We start from the raw sequence: 17,383 nt of genomic DNA, 5'->3' as shown, positions 1-17,383 counted from the left end.
AGTGTTAAAGGTGATAACCAGCATCTTTAATTGAGTCTGGAATTGAAGACAAATCCAAGAGCGCTCTGTAATTTGATGTAGTCAATAAGTGAACAGCAAAATTTTGTATCTACTATAGTCTTTGAAGCCTGTGCAGGAGCAGTCGTATATAGAATTCATTGCAACAATCTTGTCGAGATCTCCTCCATGATTGTTGAAGAAATAATGAGGCAGGTTATTAGTTCTAAAAATGATATTCATTGTTACTACTGCAACTTTATTTTCTAATAATATAAATAGGATATAGGACTTCTCAGAGTGCCTACCTGAAGGACTCTAATTCCATCAGATAACAGTTTCTGTTCTTTCTTGATAAGTCTTTTTTTTCGTTTCCTCCTTGTTTCTCACTGAGTACACTTGTATTGTTTTTTAGAATTTATTTCTGTATTATGAGAGCAAGGAATTCTTTCTTACGTGGCAGGTGATATTGTTGGGCATCTAACAAGTGAGCGGGGGGAAAAACCTATGATACCATACAGGCAGTAAAGCCGGAATGAGAAACATGGGCATACCTCAGAGTGTCTCGTTAAAAAGAAAGAAAGAAAAAGAAGGATAATAATTTCCTCTAAGCTTTAAAGAGAAGTGGTTTTCCTCTAGAGCAAGGTGAAGGATTTATTTAATTTTTTAGCTTATTAAACATTTCTGGGCCTTTTTTGGTTCTGGAAGTGAAGTACTGTAACATTTTGGGTAGGGGCCTGGGGACTAAAATTTGTACCTGGGTCCCTTTGGCCTTACCCTAAAGTTTACTCTACATTTTTTCAGGGAAGATTCATAATAACCTCTTGGAAAGTTAAAGTAGTTGCATTTATGCATTCATAAATTTTGAGATGTATCTGACAAATGTTTTTCTATAGAGCCTCATGACAAATGTTTTCTATGGAGCCTCATAGCACAATGGTTAAACTGCTGTACTGCAACTAAAACTGTGCTCACAACCTGGGGTTCACTCCCAGGTAGCCGGCTCAAGGTTGACTCAGCCTTCTATCCTTCCGAAGTCGGTAAGATGAGTACCCAGCCGGGGGGGGGGGGGGCAATGTGTCGCCTGCATAATTAACTTGTAAACTGCCCAGAAAGTGCTTGAAACACTGTGGGGTGGTATATAAACAGCACACTTTGCTTTTATATCACGTTTTATTTTTATTTTCAGCATAAAATTTATTGTTGACTTCACATAGACATGCCTTACTACCAATGAATTTTCATTCCAGATCATTATTACTCAATTTGATCTTTTGAAATACAATCGATTCTATTAGTTCAAATTCCTGCTGAACCAGTCCAGTTTCCTTGCTTCACACACCAGTTGACCAAAAATGCTTTTGGAAAGCCTGCAATCAGAACATGAGCACAATGGCATCTTCTTATTTCTCTTCTGACAGTGGTTTACACCTCTGAACATGGACATCATGGGGAGGCATCATAATTAGTAGCCATTTATAGCCTTGTGTTTCTTGGTGTAATCCTCTCTTAAAACCATCTAAGCTAGTAGTGGTCATCATATCTTGTGCCAGTGAATTGTATGAATTAGTGATATATAATTTTTTAAAACTTGCATATCAGCTTCTTTGAATGGACCCAGACTGTAGAACTGTAAGAGAACTTCTCTCTGCTTTGTTCAAACAGTGCATGCTTCTACAAATTCTAGTCATGTCCAGTGGACAGGAGGATTTCTGTTACCCCAGCATTGCTAGGTTTATTGTATTAATTTGTAAAGATTTTGGAAAATAAATCTTTATTGGATTAACCTGTTGCTTGTTGATGGTTTGAATGAAGCCTAAACATGTAATAAGACAGGACTTGTCTTCGAAGAAGTCATTCTGAGTCACCTTAAAGAAGACTTGTTGATTTTATATTTTTATGCTATCCACTACTTTATCTAAAACAGATGTTATCTGGCCTTTAATTCCCTGAATCCCTTTGTGAAATTCTGGTTACATTGGCTGGTTTTTAGTTCTCTGATATAGAGATCAGCCTTAGTGCCAAGTTTGCTAAAGGTTAGAACTAGATAAACAATTTCATATTTCAGTTGTTTGAAAAAAAATCTCAAGTGGATTTCATCTGAACACAGTAATTTATTAATTTTAATTTATCGGTATGTCCTAGCAGTGTGTGTATGTGTAAGTTGTTGCTTTGAACGGTTATGCCATTTGTTCACACTTTTGTTGAGGATCAGGAAGAAAGTGGTAGGGTGAATTATGTAATGAAAAAGAATCATTTTCTCTTTTACTTCTACATTCTACAAAATAATAGTTATTTTTCATAATTTCAGAAATTATTTTGTAAAATGTATATATTGAGTGTTAAAGTTTTATTTATTTATTTATTTATTTATTTATTGGACTTATATACCGCCCCACAGCGCTACAAGCACTCTCCGGGCGGTTTACAATTTTAATTATAAAGGCTACACATTGCCCCCCCAGCAAGCTGGGTACTCATTTTACCGACCTCGGAAGGATGGAAGGCTGAGTCAACCTTGAGCCGGCTACCTGGGATTTGAACCCCAGGTCGTGAGCACAGTTTTTTAGCTGCAGTACAGCGTTTTAACCACTGCGCCACGAGGCTCTTTTGCTTTATAAACTCACTAGTGTTATCAATTATATGTCCCAGTTTAGAGTATGCTTGTAAATGTGGCCATAGCTGTGTGTGTTTCACATTTTGGGAATCTTTATTTCCAATGGAGATCTGGAAATGGATGATGTCACAGACCTGTGGACTGAATGGATTGGAAAGTATCCTAAAAGCTACAGAGTAAGTTGATCCTGGTCTGTGTGCCATTTACTTGGGCATTTAATTGGGGTTTACCTTCTGCACAGACTCAATACACACCATAACTTTTGGTAGTTATGTAATCATTTATTTATTTATTTATTTATTTATTTATTCAATTTATATGCCGCCCAAACTACCCAGAGGTCTCTGGGCGGCTTACAATAATTAAAATTCAATACAGCAAAAGATAAAATAATTAAAATACAATTAAAATACAATTAAAATTGCCATCAGACCCACAGCTAATATTATTTCAGTTAAAAGCCTTCTGGAACAGGAAGGTTTTGACCTGGCGCCGAAATGTCATCAGCGTCGGCGCCAGACGAATCTCAGTCGGGAGGGCATTCCATAGTCTGGGTTAAGTTCTAGGTGCATGGTCTTGATTGCTTGGGACCCTTGTCAGCTAATACTGTAATATTGTACACTTCTTGTTTCTTATAATTACGTCATTCTTGTTGTGTATAATGAGGTATATTTGGGAAACAAATGCAGTAATAGGTGATACCTTTATAGATCACTAAAAATCATCATACTGTCTGCAAACATTCATGGATGAGAACCATTCACTTTGTCAGGTGGTAATGCCATTGAGTTGTCTTATCATTATAATATGGATTTTGGAACTTGTCTCATGTCCAGTGCAACTTCTCTCTACATTTTACTTTGAAAACATAGCCATTACTATCTAACTTTATATGCATACAGTATATACAACTATACATGACATAATAGAATTTTACTGAGGAAAAGATTCTGAAGCCTTGTTTTATGTTTCTCCTCTGGCTGCAGGTGTCTAGAAGACTTGGTTTCTTTTCAGTCTTTTAGTGCCCTTTTCTGGGAGAAAGTAAATAGGCTACTCCTTTTGCGGGTTGGTGTACTGATTACCATTTTGAATACTTGATTCTGCTGTTCTTTTCTCAGCCTTTCATTTCCACTAGGACTTGCTTTGTTATTGCTGTTCAGTTATGGTTCTGGATTGACTTAATGATGTGCACAATTCACTGTTTTCAGTTCCTTATGAAAAAAATTCGGACTTCTCTTCTTTAAAGTGTGTTGGAACATTGGGCCCTTGATTAGAACGTATACCCACACATGTCTATAAATTTGTCAAAGTGAAAGATATTTTTAAGGTTTAAAAATCCTGTTAGAGATAGCTAGTAGCAGTTGACAGTTCTTTAGTACTTTTCGTGTTCTATTTATAGTTTACTGTTTTTACCACTGTGGCTTACCTCTTGAAAACTGAGAGCCACTTGGGAGAGGAAGGAAGAGTCAAGGGATTATTAAACTGAATGCTTGCGTGAGAACTCCAAATTGGTATCATTCTCCCCTGCCCCCCCAACACAACAAAGTTTGCTTGTATTAATGTTGCAGCAGTCTGTATATTGTATTTAAAGACATGTTCAACCTGTGCAAGAACAATAATAGAACTCTTGGTTTCTGTTGATGTTTGAATAAGATTTTTGAAAGTGAAAAGTGGTGTTAATATTGCTATTTATAGTATATATCGAAAGAGCAGATCACATGCAATAAGCGTTATTTCTACATGAGCAGCACAGGTTAGAATTGATCTTAACCTTAATTATAGTCTCTGCAAGAAACATAAATAGCTACAGTGTTTTTTGATGTTAGAGATAAGTATAGAATAAGAGTCTTTATGCACAATTATGTTTTCTGCACTTTATTGTATAAAGAGGGATTCAAAGTAAATTTGAAGTGTTCTAGCTGTGCTAAACATTAGTGGATGTTTTGAAGGAAGAAAAAATCATTTAACATTAATTTATCAGTAGGCTTTCCTGCAGCATTGTCACAATGAATGGGCAAATAGACCATGTGTTCCTGGGTGTAGTAATGACTACTGTTGTAATGTATATAGAAGTGGAGACTTACTCATGTTTTACTAATGTCTGACTACTGAAAGCAAAGCAAAGCCTGCTGCTTATACCGTATGCTGCCCCTTAGTGTTTAAAGCACTCTCTCAGTGGGTTCTCAAATGTCCAATCCTGAGAGGATGGAAGGTTGAATCAACCTTGAGCCAGCTACCTCAGCCCAGGATTACTCCAGTCATGAACAGGGTCTTTCCTGCAGTACTGTTGTTTAACCACTGCTCCAAGAGGCTACTGAAAAATGGTTGCCTAAAAATGCCATTCTACCTAAGCTAATTGATTTGCTTGGTGTCATGTTACAATTAGTTGGTGACCTTAAGAGCCTGGTAATGAATCCAGTGGAGGAGAACACAGTGTAAAAGTTAGATGTTTACATGTCTGTTGCCACTTGCAGATCTTTGGAACCAGCTTAGATTGAGGTTTGCTCTGAATTTTGTCATGTAAAAGGGTGTTGTGTTTCACTCAACACATCAGTTACAGAGTTCTAGGTTTCATAATGGTTATGAAACACATTGCCTATGTAGACCGCTTCACAAATTAAAGTTTATGTGAATCATGATAATAACTGCAGCCATGATGGTTTGCTTTTGTGGATCAATGGGACTCCTTCAAATGGAGAAATTGTATGTCTGCTGTAAAACAAAGGCCTCTTTTACAACTTGCACAATTTCAAAGTAAAAAAATGGATAGGTTGTTGTGGCAGTGACTTAATTTTTCTAGAGTGCCTTGACTATAGATATACTTCTAACATTATTCTTTAGTGTTTGAACCAAAAACAGTTTTCAGTATGGGAGGCTAGACCCTATCATAATAAGAACATGTGGTAAAGAAATTGCTATTCTATATGCTAAACTATCATTCAGTTTTCAGTTAAGCTTTTTGATGTACTTAGCCATTTTTCTGATTATAGCTTTTCATTTCTTAAACTGTGGTTGCATTTTGGAGATATGTTATAAAGAATAATTTTTAAAGGTCTGCCTATATAAGGTAGAGAACATTATTTGAATAAAGCACTACCTTTTCCACCATAAAACCTCCAGCTTTGTCTAGTTGAACTCTAAAACTCTAATTTAACTCAATAGGAATATAAAAATATATAATAACTTATGAACTGCATGATGCTTAGCTGTGATTTGCAACTTTTCATAATGATATATCTTCAATAGTGATATATCTTTTATATCTCCTTAACAAATTTACAGCATGTATGGTCTGGAAGAGTGCTGCTTATATACTGCCTCATAGAGCTTAAAACACTGTCTGGGTGGTTTATAATTTATTTACGCAGGTTACTCATGCCCCTCCCCAAGCGAGATTGGGTACTCATCAACCTCAGAAGCATGGAAGGCCTGAGTCAATCTTAAGCTAGTTACCTGAGCCCAACAGAATTGAACTGAAGTTGTGAGCAGAGTCTTGGCTGCAGTACTACAATTTAACCACTGTGCCATGAGGTCTAAATATCCAGATGCAGTTAAGGAGGGAAAACATATCATTCAAAAATGAAATAGCATGTAACAGCATTCCAGCAATTTTTGAAGGAAACTGATTCACAATAATGGTATAACGTAAGGAGAAGATTACTGCACGTTACTTTTGAGAGTAATTAGGTGGTTGCAGTGATACTTTGAAGAATAATGTAAGGCTTGCTAATGTTTTAAGGTGGTGTTTTGTTTTGCTTCTTGCATAATAAATATTGTCTTTGTAGTTCAAAATGATTTAAGGGTGTTTAAGGAGATCTTTGTCTATTTTACTTCTTAGGAGTACCTGGGAACCAGTTGTCTTGGTTTACAAAGTAACAAACGTACAGTATTTGCCTTTATAATATTATAACAATGTTGTCAAGCTCTGTTAACAGTGTAGATATTTACAATGTATTTAGTATTGTGAAAATCTGGAGATCCTGGACTGGAGTAAGCTAGAAAAAAGCGAGATTCTCTTGCTTGCTAAGGCAAGGCTAATGCAAAAATCTACTTCTGCTTTAAGAGGAGGAAATGTCTTTGGTTGCAGAACTTAAGCAGTAGAGTGAATTATGATTACTTCCTGTCAAGCCTATTCTGGCTTATGGTGACCTTTTCTGTATACTCAGAATATAGATGTTATTTACTATTCCCTTCTTCTGGGGGCGCTCTGGGACAGGGCAGTTTGCCTCATGGCAGACAGGTTGATTCTCCTCTCAGGTGGCACGCTGGGGAATCCGTCTCCTGATCTCAGTTTGCAGCCAGGTGCCCAGTTCCCTGAGCTTATTCAGACATCTGGGTCAAAACAAAAATGGAATAGAAACTGAATACACCATGAACAATACATCACATGTGGAGTCAGCAATGCTCAGTGGGACAGAGGCTTAGGATACTTTGTTTACCTAGATAGAAACTACACAAACATGAATATTTAAATGCCACAGAATCCTTAACACCCTTAGAATCACTAAGAAAGACGGAACTGTTTCGTTTGCATTTATAAGAAGGATATTTTCTGATGAGTCAGACTTTCAGTTCTTGGTCAGCAGACCAGTGGAGCCTATAGGAGATTCAAGAACACTCTGTGCTAGGATAGGCAGAGGTGACAAACAAAAATTGGCACCATCTTGTGATCAAAAGATGCTTCAGCTAAGCATGCATTGTGTAACACAGTGCTTCAAGGCATTGATCAAGATCCTGCCCTGAATATCGCCACCAGCATCTTAAATTCAGAACTGAAGCATTTTGCAGTTACTTTAGAATTTGTGTGATTTTTTAAATGTTCCGTTGAACAATATAACTATTGTCCTCTGTACCAGCTACAGCTTCCAAGTTATCTTCACCGGCAGCCCTGTGCACTTTTGGGGGGGGCCAAGAACTGCTTTTGAATATAAAAGAAATTTGAAGCCCCTGGATAATTGTTGTTGACATGGTAACTCTGTCTAGAAAGTATGGATCAGGTCAGGTTATTTCTGAATGTTGCAAAGATTGAATTTCTTTAGTTTTCCTTCCCACTGTACAGACTCCACGATCTCTTAAAATTCCTGTGAATGTGAGCATCGTCCTCTTCTTGTTCATGTAAATTTTTGGTTCACTCAGTCTGTGGACGAATTGACTTACAGTTGTCTGGGGGGAAATCATTTGTTACGAATGGTAACTGAAACTTCAATCCTAACGGAGACTCAAACACACCATAGTCATTGATTCATTTGCTAAGCTAACTCATTTGCTAAACAAGTATTTAATAAACTTAGATTTCTTAATTTCTCTTGGGGTACATATTTTTATATAGTAAAAGTACAAAAACAATTCTTGTTTTATTTCATAATAATACAGTCAGTAAACCATTGCACCGCAGAGGCATTACCTTTTATAATACAACTTGACAATTTGCAGCCATCAGTATTTACATTTTTTCCAAATTTCCTGGAGAAAAATACAGAATACACTATTATATCCAAAACAGCGGTGGCGAACCTTTTTGGGATCATGTGCCCAAACTGAAAAACAAAACAACAAACAAACAAACCCCAGTGGGCAGAGTGCCGTGGCAGCAGAAGGGGGAATCCCGCGCACGGAGGTTTCTCAAGACCCCCCTCTGGACCCACCGCCAGTGCTGGTTGCCCCGGATCCACCTGTCGAAGCACCAGCACTGTGGCTGCAGCCGCCTTCTCAGGTTTGATTGCCCGGGGGGAGTAGCGATCCGGCAACTTATGGCTCGCGTGCGGGCAGAAAGGGCTCTGCGTGCCAGCTGTGGCATGCGTGGCATAGGTTCGCCATCACTGTCCTAAACTATGTGGAAATTGAGAAAGTTAATTTCAGTTTGGAAGTGGCAAAGGATGGCCAAGTATAATATAGCCTTTGCCGAAACCTTTTAGCAAGAGTCCTCTTTTCTAGCTTTGATTATTTTGATACCGGTCGAAATGAACTGAAAGTGTTAAGTCACTTTACTCTAGACACCAGACATGTAACAGATGGTAACATTTCTGAATTGTTGTTGATCTGAGCTGGATTAGTTTTCTGACCTGGAGGTGAAAGGCTGTCTATCCCATTAGTGTATCCTGTAAGTCAAAACTGTTTTTGTTTGAACAGTAGTTGATATCTGCTCTGTTTTGTTTTGTATATATAGATGTTGTCCTATAAATATTGTTAGTTCTGCTGTCTGTCATATGCTACTAAATTATGAAATATTTTAGCTATTTTTCACCTTAACAGGTTTTCTTATTGAAACAGATTTGTGTCACTTAATGAAAGTTATACATAAAGTTCATTGTTATTTCTGGAATTGAATATGTTTTGCTCTTGAAAAATTAAATGTTGTTTTCAACTCTCCATGTTTTAAGATTATGTGGCTTTTACTGATTTCCTTATCTTGGTTACAACCTGGTTAAATTTATTGCCTTCAACTTAGAGAGCCCCCTTCCTGGTACTCTAAAGCATATTGGTCTTCAAATACTGAAGTTCTCAAAATAATTCAGGCTATCACAGTGTGACCCCTCTCTATAACAATTCCATCTCCCCTGCCCCCTGGTTTTTGCCTCTAAAACAGTGAGGCACTTTATTGAGAAGGCAATCAACATTTTAGGAGTATAAATAATAATTGTGTGTTGTCAAGTAAATCTAACAGGGCAGGTCTTAGGTAAAAACATTTCCATACCACAATTCTGTAACTTTATCTAAAGAGGTGAGTTTGGTAGAGGATATAATTCATTTAAGCTTTGTGGTCTGAATGTTCTTGTGGGTACTTGACAGCACATTGGATTATTATTTTTTTCCACAATTGATGCAATTTATAAAAGCTTATACAGCTCATTATAGAGTTTTTGTGTGGGTAGCACAAGAGGTGCAGAACTGTGTTCTGAAAGATCCTTCCCTGGCCTGTTTGTACATGCTTTTATATAGCACTGCATTGGATCTGTGTTAAATAATGGCTTTAACTCGATTTTTATTTGTGTAACTTCCTGTAGCTAAAGTGGCTAATTAATCAAGTGCTGGGGTGCATCCCAATTGCTCATTCAACACATGGCCAAGCACACAACTGAGATGCACTCTGGCATTTTTTTCAGTTAGCCACCTTTATATGTAGCATGGTTGGTACTAAACCTTGCCAGAACATCAGTTAGATTCTGGCTTGTAGCCAAATGTGTTACAGTGAAATAATGAAGCATCATGTGGCATCTTCAAGTGTAAGATGTATTACAGGTTCCTTTTTGAGGAGAAAGGCAAGGTAAACATATTTTTTAATAAAATAATAATAAATTAAAATCCTGGGAAATTCAGCAAGGGTAACATGTGAAACCATTTTGTACTTTTAAAAATATTTATCAAATGTTGTGTTGAACTTAGCATTGTTTTCTAGCTTTGCCACAGCCATTTCCCGAGAATAGTTTTTGCCTAAGGAGATTTTTTAGTTCTTTAATTGACTTGAAAGGGAATGAGTAGCCTAAGATCTCTGAAAACAAAGCTTGTACTGTGCTCAGAACTCCCAAAATCGTTCAGCACTTATTTACAAGCATGCCATGTTTGTTGTTCAGCTCTGATGTTCAAAATAGATGCCACTTTACCCCTTGACATTGTCTCTCTTTTTTTATCTCACATTTTTCTACTAGGCACTAGATCAGGACAGAACTGCACTACAAAAAGTAAAAAAATCAGTAAAAGCAATATATAATTCTGGGCAAGGTAAGTTTAGTTTATCTAAATCACAAAGTGAGTTTGATCATTTACTACCTTTTAACTTTTAATGTATGTTTTATTAAGAACCTTTAGATAATAAATTCATTTGAAATGCACTGGCCTGATTTTTGTTTTTTTTTTTTAAAAGAACATTATATAATGTCCTATAACTAGTTCCTTGTGCAGGTCTGTCAGTTCATGGCTGTTGGATTTTCTCCGTACCTCACAGCTGCAATTATGTTGGATGTTTGTAATGATGGTCAGTAGATGTATATTTTGTGACAAGTTTGAAAATGACATTTTATCTTACCACGTTTTTCCTTTTATTGAATATGTAATATTCTGTGATATCTATCCTGAGCAATTGATTTAAAACCACATATATAATAAAGACTTCCCTCCAAATACCTCCTCAAAAAGTGCAGAATAGTCAAATGATCATTACTGCATGACAATTATGGGCATATATGCAGACACAAACAAGATATATGTGTATATAGAAAAATTATCCCTGATTTTTGAGTTGTAGTCTAAAGAAAAGGAAATTATATATTGAACCAAAAACTGTGAGGGCAAAGGAGAACAGCTGTTTGAGAAAACACTGGCTTAGTTGTTTTCCAAATGAGGTTTACAAAGCAAAGTATGGTAATTATAGCCATTTCCTATTTACCCATTAAATTAACCAGAAACAAGCCAGGAAGAAGTTTAGGAATTGCATCTGAAGTGGGACATGTGGTTTGCTGCTTCCAAACAGTGCAGGAGTTAGAAGTTAACTGAAAGAAAGCCTTGGCTTCAGACTCTGTTATGTTACTGCATCCTGGTTCATTTCTCATTATTTGACCTGCTCTCCTTAGTGGGAGGAACTAAAGTAGGAGCAAATAGAATTCTGGTAAACCAGACTATAAATAATAAAGTATGGTTTTATGGAATTCTAGCTTGCTGTTAAGCTTATAAAGGGACTGTTATGGAGCTTCTACATGATAGGTTTATTCTCAGACGTTCATCCTTTTAAAATGTTCCTTGTTTTATTGCTGTCTCATCTTGTGCCATCCTGGCCCTTCCATTTTATAAGCACAAAGATGTACTTAAAATGTTCATTTCCATTAGGATTCCATAAATCATTTCAATTTATTTCAGATAGGTCATTGTGTAACCTACAGATCAAGAAAACTAAGTAGTGGTGTGTACTGTGTGTTGACGAAATGTTTTAAAAGCTACAAACTTGTCCAAGGGGTATATTGATCAAAAATCTGTCGCTTAGTGTAAACCTGACAGAGGTGCTGCGTTACCAGACTACGCCAGGGGGCGTAATGGTGAAATGAACTGCTCAGAGATGAAACCAAACAGACACTGTTGTAGTGTTGATAGTATTATTTACATTAAAGTCCATATATACAGGGGTAAATACAACTTCTCTTGGTCTTTATACAGTCCTGGTCATTCACAGTAGTTCTTCAGTATGCAATGGTAAATTACAGTTTCAGTAACCAAAGATTGTTACCAATGTAAATAGTCCAGCATCCACGAAGTCTTCTCCTCTCACCACGGAGATAGTCTTCTTCCAGGATCTTCTCCTTGCAATATGGCAAGTCTTCATCCAGCGATGCAGTATATACAGCTCTCAACAACACGATCACCAGCAACACAACAATCCACCCAACTACCCAAACTACCCAACAGTTTGTCTCTGCAAGCTTGGCTAGTTTTATTCTTGGTTGAACCAATCAAATTGGTTGTCACACAGCTGTCTTAATTAACTCAGCTGTGTTACTTTGTTACATGTTGCTTTACTAAATCCTGATCCTGTAACAACTTATACACTGAATTGCAATGAACAATTCTCTAGGTTGACTTTGAGACCTGTCAAAACCAAAACTTAACTTTTGGTTGGTACATCCCTGGTGGTGTCCCCACCAAGATTCTCAGGGGGGCACACACACCAAGCCATCTCTCCTAGTGAGATGCCAGGTGTGACAAAAAATTGGTGGCTATGGCCTGAAATATTAATACAGAGAAGGAGACCGAGAGGAGTTATCTGTGTTCCTAAGCTGTTGTTTCTGCAACAGCTTCTCTAGCATAGTGCAAAAGAACTTTGTAAAAATAACCGAAGGATTCTTGGCTATGTATCGTTCAAACTGGGGGTCCCAGATGCACCTCCCTATTAGGATAGATATGTGTTTAATTTTTTAAAAGTAAATCAGGTTTCTTTAGTTGAAATAGCTATGAAATTTTAATTTTAATTCTGGGTTTTCTTAAATCATATCTAGAGTAGTATTAAATATGGGATGCATAGATTATATTGTCTCTGAAGTTAATCTCTACATTTAAGCCTATACCAGGAAAATGGAATTAAAGGAGGTTGTTTCAATTTAAAATGAAGAATTTAGTTTGATCATTTCTGAACTAACACATAGGTATTTCAGTTTCATTTCATGGAAACAGCAGGCTCGAATTGGCCCAGCAATGATTACCTCGTGCTTCTCCATATCATTCAGGGACATTTCACTTTCATTCTTTGTATTTTTATATGGATAGAATGAAGCAGAAATACGCAGCACCGGGGGGGGGGGGAGGCTAACATGTATAGTGTGCCATTTCCTCTATTCCCATATTTGACCGTACAAAACATCACTGGTACTAGAGTTCAGAGGCAACCTGTATGGTAATTTTTTAAATTCCTCCTCTGTACAGGTAAATTATATGTACAATGGGGTTTGGGGTGAAGCAGTGATTAGGGCAAACACATGTGACATTGATCCAGTAGTTAAGGGAATGATTGTTTTCTGAAATGATTACTCAAGTTGAGGGCAAAAATTTACCCCCTTGGGTCCTGATGGGCTTGAACATGTTTATGGTTAACGGGGTGAGAAAGGCCAGGTTATTCATAAACATGTTTGAACTTGCTTATGGGTTCAAATTTATTTATTTTATTGGAGTTCTACCCCGCCCATCTAGACCAAAGGTCTACTCAAATGTAGGTTGCAGAAAAAAATGTGAAGTGTCATAAAAATCCCCTGTTCATTACGCAACATTCAAATTGAGATCATTTACCGTGGGAAATAAATTATCAGTTGCACTACATGTAAAAATCATTGTCCTACATATGTGCATATGTTTAGAATCCACCTAGACCAGAGGTCCCTAACCCCCAGTCCGCAGCCTGGTGCTGGTCCATGGACTGGGCCACGGAGACAGATCTCTCGCCCATCCCCCGCAAACACTCACCCCCCGCAGAGCTGATTTGCGCATGCACATGTGTTCCAGCTTTCCCATGCGAGCGCCGCATCACCATTTGCGCATGCGCATGAGTGCAGTGCTGCTGTTCATGCATGCACACAAGTGCAGGGGGTGCCCTGCCTTCCCCAGCCAAGCTACATTTGTTAGCTATTTGTTCTACCGTAGTTGTTCTCTCCCTGCTCTTCCTTGTATAAATATTTCTTCGCCTTCATATCTCTTAGTTGGAAACAGGACTCTTAAATGCTGTAGAGAAGTAGTTCTCACCTTGGATCCCCAAATGTTCTTGGACTAAAAATCCCAGAAGCCTTTACCCCAAGCTGTCCTGGCCAGGATTTCTGAGAGGTGCAGTCCAAGAACATCATCTGGGGACCCGAGGTTGGGAACCACTGCTGTAGAGAATTAAGGCAGAATCCTATTTGGTTTTACTATACGTACAGCTGTCAGTTGAACATTCAGTTCTTTCTCACTGCTTACCTGCCCTGATAGTTTATATGGTATATCATGGTTGCTGCTACTATTGCAGTGTCTTTGTTTAGCACCCTAAGTATGTTAAATATAGAAAAAGAGATCTGCTCATTGCTAATTTTCAGTTTATACTTTGTAGCCTTAAAAACTGTCCCCTTAGTTACTCAGATTACTGTCCCCTTAGTTACTCAGATTATATCCAGAGTTCATGGCTGTTGCTCTTAATCCTCTCTTACGGACCACAAATTACAAACCTTAAATGTATTCTGTACCAAAACATAGATCTCCATAAAAATATATATCCAAACATGGTGAGTCATGACTTCTTTGTATGCAGAGACTATATAATTAGGCAGTGACATTTAGTCCACTCACATCACTGAATTCTTCCTTCTAAGCCATTCTTCAGATTCTTATTTTGAAATCAACTTGCTGAGCTCCAGCCTTCCATTTCAAGACCAGAGAGGTACCAGGAAAAACCTGTCTTACTAAAAGTGTGGCAGTCTTACTTAACAAGCAAACGACTAGATGCAAAATTGGTCCTCTGAGAAAATACTACTGTTGTATTTGTTACTATTATTGCTTCACATTCCTAGAAAGAAAATTAATTATATATGTTCCTTTCTAGAACATGTCCAAAATGAGGAAAACTATGCACAAGTACTGGATAAATTTGGAAGTAATTTCTTGAGTAGAGATAATCCGGATCTTGGCACTGCTTTTGTAAAATTTTCCACATTGACGAAAGAATTATCAACACTGCTGAAAAATCTGGTAAGGTATTTCAAGTCACCTCTTTCTTCGGGATACTTCTATTTTAAAGCCAGTATTGTGTTCCTGTCTAAAGATTGGATCCAAATCAGTTCAGGTCCCTTTAACTCTGTCCAGCCTCCTTATCAGGAGGACTGGACCGGAGGAACTCCTGCCCAGGTTGATGTGCTGCCGGAACAGAAGGACCCCAGCAGTGCAGGATGAAAGAAAGTGGACCAGCCAGATGAGGGGGGGGAGCGAGGGGGGTAAGGTTCCGCATGGCTGCTGTGCGGAAATATTCAGATGAAGGAATCTGAACTGATTTGGGTCCCATATCTATTCCAAATAACTTATTATAGACGTGCTGATTTATAGATATTTCAAATTTTCTGGAAATAGTGTCAGGGTTTAGGTGCCAGCTCTGTGTGAGATTTGCAGGGAACTATGTCATGTGTCATAGGTACTAATACCATATATTAAGGTAGGAGATTTTTCTAACTCTGTGAGTGAAATCATTCATTCCTATACTGTAAGTTGTCTTAGTTCACAGACTAACTTTAGGTTGCAAAAATATATATTTCCTGTTTGCACTCTTCAGAAGCTTAATACACAACCAAATTTGACATGAATGCATTGAAACATTCCAGCAGAATTTAGGTCTACGTAGGCCTGATGGTTTCCACACTTTGACTGGAGTCCTGTTGCTTAGTGTAGTAAGTTGCAACCAGAATAGGCCTACTGAATTAGTGGAATGTAAGAGCAGTGACTCATTAAACCACTGATTTAATGAGCCCACTCTAATTGTGACTTACAGCGTTACACTACAGGGGTTCAAGTGTTAGCTTCATTTACACCTTTAGCCTAAGATTTTTGTAAACATATTTCACAAATCCTTAAATGAAACAGCAATAAGTGTTTGGTTGCAACAGACACTGAATATACGAAATATGTTATGCATTTGTTAAATTCACAGACACTGCTGTGGAATGTACCAATGCAAGCCATTCAGGTTCACTTATTTAGGCTCAGGGGATCAACTCATGTGTAATGGCAACTAAAGGTAGGGCCCTGCCTCCTGTCCTTCATCCTCCTCTTTCCACCAGATGTTGAAACTAATTAGCAATCCTGAACTGGAAGGTGAATATCAACCGTAGTTTGTTGATTTATGTGTGCTTACAAATTGGTTATTAAAAATGGAAAGCAACAAAAAAGAGCACATGGGTTTGGGATACAGGGACCATTGGAAACACACACACACAGGATCTCTTCATATAGTAACAGGTCATGAAAATATACTGAAGAATATATCAGTGTACAGTGGGGTCTTGACTTAAGAACGGCTTGAGTTAAGAACATTTTGACTTAAGAACTGCTCTCATAGGAAAATATTGACTTGACTTAAGTACTTAGATTTGAGTTAAGAACTGAAAAAAACCCACGTGGGGGGCAGGGAAAGTGCAAAAAGTGAACTTTCAGTTAACTGTTGGCCAGTGAAAAGGGTGCCTGTCTGCTTCCTCACTCCTCCCAGCATTTAGAGAGTGGATTGGGAGACAGTCTTCGGACTGCCTGGTACTGTACTGCCTGGACTGTATTTTCCCTGCCTTCCCTGAACCTTTCTTGACCTAAGAAAAAAAGAAACAAAATATTCCCCCCTCTAGTGGTCGAAGGCGGAATAGCAGCTTCCCATTAGTTTTTATGGACGGAAAAGAGCAGATACGGATTAAATGGTTTTCAATGCATTCCTATGGGAAATGCAGATTTGACTTGAGAACTTTTTGACTTGAGAACCGCCTTCCAATACGCATTAAGTTCTCAAGTCAAGACCCCACTGTACAATGAAGTAGATGAAAACAGTGAATAAATACTTTAGGTCCCATAATTATCCAAACAATCCATATGTCATGCCAAGACCATGGCCTAGCCTTGTGAGAGGACTTTTCACATCTTTGAATGTGAATATTTCTTCAAATTTTTACAGTACCTCTGTTAATCTGGCCTTGTTTTCAAGATTGTTCTTTAGTTACCTTGTCTGACTTTGAAAGTGTTTTTTCGTGTTCTAAAAATTAGGTCTAAAATTCTTTACACAGGAATAAATAGAGCTCTACATGATAATGTACTGTATTTTTTGAGAACATACTGTTCCTCGCCTATTTCCTACTACCACACTTTATAATTTTACATCTCACTATATTTTTGCTTTTTGGCTAAATTGGGTGTACTCTATAAGTAGAGGCATGTGGCTTAAACCTCCATTCATTTTATAAAGACTCCAGGGATGAGAGCAAAGCATTCTGAACTAGAAACATTAGCCCCCTCTGAGAAAACAGCAGTACTTTGTACAGACTGAAATGTGGAGGCCTGAGGTGAAAGACATTTCAGCATGGAATAAGAGAGAGAATCCATATGAAATTTTCAGGGTTGGGTGAAGATTTGCCATCTTAGAGGTGTAAGATACACCTGGTATTTCTGTTGTCTGGGAGAATGACAACATATCTGAAGTATAGACTGCTAGGGATAGAAGCTCTACTGCCTCCTTGTGGAGGACAGCATCCACAAACGTTTGTTAAGAAGGAATTGGCTACAGTGTGTTGAATTGAACTTTGG

General features: G+C 37.8%; 1 protein-coding gene across 4 annotated transcripts in view; it reads left to right on the top strand.

Annotated features, from left to right (window-relative positions):
* The window catches only part of ASAP1 (ArfGAP with SH3 domain, ankyrin repeat and PH domain 1), a 145,939-nt gene that overhangs the window by 67,084 nt on the left and 61,472 nt on the right, over positions 1–17,383 (top strand). For all 4 annotated transcript variants that reach the window (XM_072999342.2, XM_072999340.2, XM_072999341.2 and 1 more), the window contains 2 exons: positions 10,261–10,333; positions 14,658–14,803. In XM_072999342.2, the coding sequence (XP_072855443.2) occupies positions 10,261–10,333; positions 14,658–14,803 (219 nt within the window). The remainder of the gene's footprint in view (positions 1–10,260; positions 10,334–14,657; positions 14,804–17,383) is intronic.

The sequence above is a fragment of the Pogona vitticeps genome, chromosome 4, assembly GCF_051106095.1.
Source record: "Pogona vitticeps strain Pit_001003342236 chromosome 4, PviZW2.1, whole genome shotgun sequence".
Lineage (NCBI taxonomy): Eukaryota > Metazoa > Chordata > Lepidosauria > Squamata > Agamidae > Pogona > Pogona vitticeps.
This window is presented reverse-complemented; position numbering and strand designations above follow the sequence as displayed.